General features: G+C 43.2%; 1 protein-coding gene across 1 annotated transcript; it reads left to right on the forward strand.

Moving 5' to 3' along the window:
• Positions 1–3,853: 3,853 nt before the first annotated feature.
• On the forward strand, positions 3,854–5,367 carry LOC146171717 (chromobox protein homolog 3-like). Its single transcript, XM_084586328.1, has 2 exons — positions 3,854–3,890; positions 5,033–5,367. Exons 1-2 carry the CDS (start codon positions 3,854–3,856, stop codon positions 5,365–5,367), a joined length of 372 nt encoding a protein of 123 aa, XP_084442454.1.
• The last annotated feature ends 3,159 nt before the right edge of the window (positions 5,368–8,526 follow it).

Here is an 8,526-nt window from a genome sequence, read left to right on the forward strand (position 1 = left end):
CTTCCGCACTGTTCTGTGACCAGTCATTGCCATCTAATGCAAAGCACTTGACTACCACAGTAATAAATGGCCACCATGAAGATTATCTATTACAGTATCCACGATGCGTAGCTATTTTCACAAATGCCTCACAACGGGATGAAAAAGCAATAATAGGTATTTATTCCTAGGCACTCGATTATAGTTTTTCTGTACGGATTCCTGATTACACACCAATATTTACTGCTGAATTGCTTGCAATTGGTTTGGCCCTTCAAAATGTTCCCGGTGACGTATACTCACGTAATCATGCTCTCTGACTGCCTGTCAGTCTTAGCAGCATTAGAAAGCACGAAAATGCGTCTTTTGAAACAAACCCTGATGTGTTTCCTTCCGTTACATTTACAGGAAGTGCGTTTTCAGTGGGTTCCGGGCACTGCGGCATCGCTTCTAATATAATGGCGGATTATTTATCAAATTCAGCTCTCAATGTGCCTGTTGCCGATGTTGTACCGAATATTATTTTGATAAATATATCCTGTTTTGAACGGTTTTAAACGTTAAACGCCTTGAGACATGTGCCACTCCTTGCGACTACGGATTTCAAGCATTTAAATTTTCATTGTAATGTCCGATATTGTAACTCGAGGCAATGTGAGGTCTCCATGACGCTCATGCGTTGTAGAATCCCTTGTCTCAATCTTTATTTATGTCGCTCTGGATTCACGCCGTCGAATCTTTGTGCATCATGTGCATGACGTGGAAACAATTGAACAATATATCCTGTCCTGCCGCAGGTTTGCTAATCAGAGAAGACATTATTTAGAAATACTTCTTGCTCGCATAGGACTGCCATTTAGAGTTCCTGTCCTCCTCTCCTTTGGTGCGACCGTCAAAGGATATGCCCTAAAACCAGTGTGTGAGTTACTTCGCAATTATAATATTGCTACCGGAAGATTTGTGTGTTAGCGCTGATCTGCCTGAATTATACTAGCTCTTTTTTATTACTTTTATTATTTTTAATTTTAACCCTCTTTTCATTGATTTCTATTCCTATCGCCTCAAAATTCCAAATTATTTCAACAACACTAACTTCTAATTAATAAGTTATCTATTATACAGAGTAATCGACATCATGAATTCTTTTCTGCCACCTACAATACATTCTGGCCAATCCCTCACTGTGGGTATGTTACACCGAAGGTGAAGAAGAAGATAACCGCTTTGGCTCCAGCTGAAAAAGCCACTGTTGAACTACAAAGGAAACAACTAACAGTAGGTGATATCTACGGTACCTGGTTGAAATGCCGCATAGAGTTGTCCAAAACTGACGTCCTTGAGAGCGAGCAACCTAGCTAGCAGTCGCCGTGAAAAGGCGCGAGAAGATTTTTTGGGGGAGCGATCTGTTTTGTGCAGCCATTTTATGGACCCTCGATACCCAATTACGTTGACCAGCGAGGTAAGCGCCGAGCAAAACAGCATTTGGTCCCCACATGGAAGCGGCTTCGTTGGACCGCCGGCGTCGGTCAGGTAGCACTTTATTCTTAGGCCGACCCCATTGCATCCCTGCAGAATCGAATTCTAGAATAATTCATTGGCTTGCCAATGCTATTGACGTATGTTAAATCCTAACAACGAAGTGGAGAAATGATTGAAGCTGCACTTTATTTTGAAATATGGAAGAGTGAGCAGCACATCAGTCAGCCATTAAGTCATGGTCATTCATTCCAAGGCGCTCGGGAACCCAGCTTTCTCACTTTGGATAGCGTAAATAGGGCAGGGGAAGCGAATACCTCGTTCGATTGGGCGAATGGGAGAAAAATATAATTTTGTTTTATAGGGTATTCTTAACCACTTAACGTAGGAAATGCAACAGCGTCCGTACCGCTTATATATTACACAATTCACTAACGTGCAAACTATTGAGTGGACGAATGGTATAGGAGCCTTGTGCCGCCCAGGGGACGCCCCGAAAACGGTGCTAAAAAGCGCCCTCTAGGCGTCTGCTGGGTAGTACAAATCCCCGGCGTCTGCATCCGAATGCACAGAATCAGTATGGAACCACTGCTTTAATTATTATTATGTATAAATTACAATAAATATAAGGCGCTGAAAATTATTTTATGGCTGTCACGACGGGAAAAAGCAATACATAATCCAACTTCAGGCGTTATACGACATGCAGCAATCGGAAGCGAAGTCACGGCGCGCTACCAGCCGTATAGCCAGGCGAGTGTCGTGCGAGTGTCGTGCGAATTCGTGGCGCTCTGCCAAAGCTTTCACGCAGTTGAGCTGAAGCAAGTGAATACACGAAACCGCAGCACGGATAGGCAGCGTAAACAACCCCTTTTAGGCACAGGCAGCCCTTCCGATGGACACCTTGAGCCGGCCGTGCATGGGCCGCTGTGGCTTGCATTCAAATGCATGCATGTGAGCTAAGTTGATCCTAAGCTCATTCTTGCTTTTTACGCACCGTTTAGCTGGTACGTCGCGCTCGTAATGTTTGAAAATACAAAGTCTACGTACTGGAAAGGCCCACAGAAAGCTGAGGCTAGGAGTGCAGAAACGTTCGAATTACACCGCAGCAGGCGCTTCGGTGTTCTTCGTTAGGTGCAGATATCAGTGAAGGCAAGCTGACTTCGTACCACTAGGGTAGAAATTTGGGCAAGTCAGTACTGATCCATACCATACGAGAAGCGCAACACCAGGACGATGGACAGAAGGGGAGAGAACACACACAACATAGGCGCTATTCCACTACTCAACTGGCGGTTCCCTTTAAATTACACGCTTACAGCTCTCGATCCAAAGCGTTTGCCTGTTGGCTCAGTGGGGACTTTGAACATTGGAAGCGCACTGTCAGATGAAGAACACGCGGTGCATGACCGAAATGCTATTGTCGGCTGCTTAGTAATTATAAATACGTGCCATATGACGTATATAGCTCTTTTCTATTGAAAGCGAATGGGTGATTTCATTGAGATCGCAAAAGTATTAAGTAAACTCTAGTTTGTCATCGACTTACCTTTCGTTGCTTGACGTGCACAGGTGCAGTTCTTACTTACGCAACTGACCAAAACAGTAGCATAACGGACGCTTTCGTTCTTGATCACAAATAAACACGCGTACATAGCTGGTTGTACTTTATATACTCCAGCTCTGAGTCGGCGGAGCGGCAAGCTTATAGCGAAGGGCGTTTATCTTGAACCATGCATGTGATGCCCGTACCAATCGCACCGTAGCCCAGTTTCTTGCGGCTTGAAAGAAAGCAGTTGAATTGAACAATGAAATTGCTCACTTGTCCGTGGCGCCCTACGACGCAAGTGGAAACAGCGGCGGTGACGATGTTTCGGGTAGGGTGGTACACGCCAGGATCAATGCTGCATTCTGTGAACATTTCGCCAGAAAGCAGCCACAGCGGTTTTTTTTTTTCTTTTTTTTTTTAATATTAGACTACTGCTGGTTCACAATGATGTCCATGATTCATGGCGACTCTTCATTCTTACGAAGAACAGAAAAAAGAAAGAATGGACGCAGAAAATCTGCATGATACATGCTGCAGCATAGGCAGAGCCGCCGTTGTACTACCCAGTCAGGTTTTTCTTGGCCGCCAAGAGGTGGCGCCACCCTACTCAAAACTCCAGCGCAAGGACCCTGTAAGCAAGCGAAAAAAGTTCGGACGATTCACGTGTACGAAAACCGGAACAGATCCTGCCGTCATGTAAGGCTTTTTATTGTCTGAAACAGCCCAACGTCATCAATATTTGCACGAACCTCGCCTGCACGAACCACTGCAGAATCCCCGAAACGCGTAAACATTGGCGCCCGCCATGCCCCTTTTACACATCTTGTCCGGGTTGTAGACATACAGGCAATGACGAAGCGAGTTGGCACGCTGCCAAGTTCACCGGGTGGGCTGCGGCTGCCGGTGCTTAGTTAATATAACAAGCCGTTGGCGCACAGCACCTTGGCCTACGCCGACGGCGATGAAGAACTTCCAAGGAACTAGTCCCTGTGCATGGTCCGCACACGCACACCACACTTCATTTCTTATCGTCGTAACCACGGAAAATCTCAGTGCGCTATTGCAATACGGTGACATGTGCACAATCATATTTTCTAACAATCTGTAATAAATGGAATTTCTTGCCCGCATTTTTAATGAGCATCAATAATCCCATCCAGCTCAAAACGTTCATTACCACGCTTAGTAATCTGTGTTCATCAACTCATTTATATGCGGCTTTGGCGCACTGCATTACATTACTGCTCGTCAATCTCTAATGTAGATTGACGAGCAGTAATGTAATGCAACCATAATTAACCATTAACCATAATTTTTACCCTTATTGTTTTTATAGTAGAAGTTATGCTTGGTGTTCATTCTCCAGTGTTGTGAAATTCTCTTCCCCTTTTTACTGTACCATGCACCCTGAGGATAAAAGAAAGAAAGAGAGAAAGGAAAAAAGCAAGGAAAGAAGTAATGGTGTAGAGAATGTGAGAGGGGGAGGGGGCGTTCAGTGGAAGCTAGCAGAACTCGCTTAGAGGACCTTTAATGTAAGGAAGGACTAAAGTAAGGAGCAAACTAAAGGTCAAACGAGTGCGTGTGGAGAGGGCGAAATGATGAGTGGGCACACTAACGCGCGAACCAACGATACAAAATCGAATTACAAATGAAACGACCGATTAATAATGCTTTGTTGTCAAAGTGCCGCCGCTTATTTGTGCAGCAGGTTCAAATTCCGTGCGAAAAATTCTTCGCTTTCTGCTCTTCTATGTACGAAGCCACAGATTCACAAAACTGCGGTTAATAATTTACCTAGACAAAAACAGAGTGCCAAAAAAAAAAATTCTCTTATTATTGGTCACAGTTTACGAGAAAATGGCTCTCAAAAAGCATGTATTCTCCATCGGAAAGCATTGCCTCCCCCTACGTCACAGGCCGCTGAGCGAACTGCCATCTCATACGGCTTAGACGAACAAGGACACTTTATCTGATACCGGCGCGGCCCGCTGTGTCCCCACCTACATACCTTTTTCACCGTGCTGGAAGGAAACACAGTAGAGTTCCTGCTCAAGTGTGAGCGTGAGAACTCTGGGGAGCCGGAGGAGTCACAGCAAGCGGAGTCACAGACCGCGCAGAAGAAGAAAACCGAAAGCGATGCGCCGAAACGCGAAGAGAAGAATGTTCAATGTGGTCCAAAACGATATGGCTTCGACCGGGGCCTGGACCTGGACCGCATCATCGAGGTCAGCAATTCTATCGGGGAGCTCATGTTCACCATAAAGTGGAACGACTGCGACGAAGAAGTGCCTGCTAGAGTGGCCAACGTCCGCTGCCCACAGATGATTAGGTTCTACGAGGAGTGTATCGTGTGGGCCAATTAGGAAGATTCATAAGAGTTGTTCTGTTAAATAAATTGAATTTGTTTTATTTCTTGAAGTAACTTATTTTTTTGCATTGTTCACATAACGAACGTCTGATAAACCGCAGCACCGCCAAAATTTACCCGGGGCATTCAACTCACGCTACAGGATGGGCGCAGGTCAGTAAAGCTACCTTTGTCTATGTGTACACAAAATTTTTTACTAAAGTTTTACATTTTACATGTTCATGTTCATTGAAAGAGATAATGTTTCGAACATGATTGGTAGAGGCTTTTGAATACCTGAGTTTTTTTATTTGCATGGTTATTATCTACCATATGTTAAACATTGTAGTAATGTGCATTATCTGTAGATCAGCTTTACTAATGGTGGCAGGTAGAGATATTGTTGTGATGAGCTTGCATCGCTACATACTAGGTATGTGGCTTTAGTAGGTTTAACCTATCAGGCAGCGGTAGTATAGTTACAACTATAGGATTAAAAAAAAAAAATCTTAGGTTTGTAGAACGTGTACTGTGAACTGCTATTTTACGGAATCTGTGCCTAATGCATTCTGCTTTAGTAAGGCGATGGTATTGAAGCAGATTCTGTCATCTTTATGTTTAACAACATTATTTATTGCCTCTCGTGGACAACCTTATCCGACGGCACTATTCAGGTTCTACTGGTGTAAAAGATTTCTTTTGTTTTACAGACACAGATTTTACTCACAGATACATGCTAGCAATTTTCTGAATTTAAACTGCGTTAATCATTTCCTGATTCAGTGATGTTCTACATCTGCAGAAAACAATGTTTTCAAAATGCAAGACTCTCTCGTGCAGATTCTGAACTGTTTTCAGGCGTAGATATTGATTTACACAACAACCCTCTTGGCGACTTTCCTGTTATGTGATATGCTATAAAAAATGGTGTTCCTGCCACAAAACATTGTCTAGAATTTTTAAGCACATCGATGATGTATAAGTTTCTTCAACCTCCGATGAATGCTCCGTCTGGAAAATATTAGGTATTCACGCTAATGTAAAATTAAATTGCATTCCGGGCCCTGTTGCGCTAAAGATCTCAATGTTGTGTCCAACTCTTTTACTGCAGGCGCCTGAGAGTACTGAGTGCTGTGAAAAAAGCACTCGTAAAACATATCCGATTCATACCAATTAACTCGTTATCGAAAGTGCCGTTATCTCCGTGACCTCGAGTCATCTGATTAGTGGAAACGCCGGAACCGGGTGTTACCACTAGGAAACCGGAAGTAGGGACACATCCTGCTTTTTTTTTTTTTTTTTTCCCACTCAGATGACTCGAGGCCAGGGAGATAGCGACACTTTCGACAATGATGCAAACTCGGAATATGGGCCTTGGTCTAAGAAAAAATGGGAAAACTAAATATTTCACGCGTGACTACGACATTTTTAGATGTAAATAATATACAAGAGGCTCTAATTGGCTATAATTTAAATTTGTAAAATTTGCTGTTTCCATGATAATCAGTCTAACAAAATTATGCCAAGTTTTCCAGAAGGCAAGAAAGCCAAAAAAAAAAATGTTTTGAAGGTCAGAGCGCATAAGCCACGACCGAATAAAATTCTCAACTCACAAAAGTCGCTTTTTTCAGCATTCTCAGCTGTCTATTGGAGAATAAAGTGTTTCTCTAAAAACATGGAAAGCAATAAGAAATAAAGTACCACTCAGTGGCATTTATTTTTGGAAGGTGAATCAGAGCACTCTGTTTTATGCTCAAAACAAAATAGCAGCCGATCAATCGCATTATAGATACGAATGACATTTAATTTCCTGGTGTGACAGTGGTAGAGGTATTCTATATAATTTTTTTATTTTTCTCTTATCTCACCTGTTTCAGTTTGAACAATGGAGGGATTTCTATGATGTCATTGTTCCATGTATATCACGTAAGGGATGAAAAAGAAATTATATGATGGCTGCTTTTCACTAGTCGTGAATCTGGCTCTTAGAGCTTACAGTTCCTTCATTGTAGTGAGTGAAAACAAAGACCTATTATATCGCACTTTTGTCATCCTTCAAGTGACCTACACTGGTGTCATAGCCATTTCTTAGGTGTTGAAACAGAAGAAAGTCAGTGAATAATATAGATTATAAGTTATTTAATTGTTCTATGTGAATACCATGTAGTGTTCCATGACTAATATATTATTGGTGAGAAATGAGAATAAAAAGCACTGAAGGGGACATTTAAGCTCTAGCTTTACGTTTAGATGCAACAGCATTAACATGCATCCACGGCTTCCCTTTTGGATCATCTTTTCCACGAAGGGGTGTACTGCGCTAAAAAATCACATGGACAAAAGAAGAAGTGGTGGACAGGACGTGCGCAGATGTATTTATGTCATCTTTCAGCCATTCAAATTCAGTTGTTATTTCTGAGCACCGTCCTGCCCACTAGTTCTCCTTTGTCTGTGTGTTTTTAGCGCAGTATACCTCTTCGTGGAAAAGATGAACGTTAACCAACTAGTCCAGCTTATCTCTCTACTACATTAAGTTCCCTTGTGGATCCTTGCTCACATACACATGCCCAAATCATAAACTAGCATACACTACGGCTGCCTTTATTATGGCCCAGTGCCTTGGCAAAGATCAAACATGCAGAGAGATGAATACAGGGTCTCAGTGAGCTTCTGTTTAGGCTTGATCATATCTTTTTTGCAGGTTAGTCCTTTTCAACGTGCAAAAGAGAAAAGATGTCCGTTGTGCGTGCTAGCAAAGATTTACGCCGCAGGACCTGCCCTCACGTGATTACTAGTCTCTTAGTTTGTGCCTGCATTATCTCCTACATACGTTTTAGCATACAGCCATAAGCTACCCCATTATGTGAAGGATCACCTGACCCAGATATAAAGCCTCGCTTAAACGAGCCCTATGAAACGCCTCAGTGGCCTAGGGTAGCATATGCCTGACTCGGAGGGTCCAGGAAGGTTCGATTCCCTTCTGATTAGAGAGAGTTGGTAGCTCCTGCGAAATATGCTATGCCATATGATGAAGTCACTGCGCAAGTCCGTGACCGGCCATGCACAATATTGTACCGCGAGCACGACTTCGATGCTCATCGGAGCTCCCACGCTGCGCGATAGGCGACACCAGTCAGAAGCTACGCCGCCGCATCAGCTGCATCGCATCACCTCT

Source organism: Amblyomma maculatum, unplaced genomic scaffold, assembly GCF_055883805.1.
Source record: "Amblyomma maculatum isolate TAMU_Amacu unplaced genomic scaffold, ASM5588380v1 scaffold_18, whole genome shotgun sequence".
NCBI lineage: Eukaryota > Metazoa > Arthropoda > Arachnida > Ixodida > Ixodidae > Amblyomma > Amblyomma maculatum.

Excerpts from the sequence above, each read along its gene's own strand:
- LOC146171717 (XM_084586328.1), top strand. The coding sequence starts at position 3,854 with ATGACGAAGCGAGTTGGCACGCTGCCAAGTTCACCGG. Across the intron at positions 3,891-5,032 it reads CACGCTGCCAAGTTCACCGG|GAAACACAGTAGAGTTCCTG; the intron begins GTGGGCTGCGGC and ends CCGTGCTGGAAG.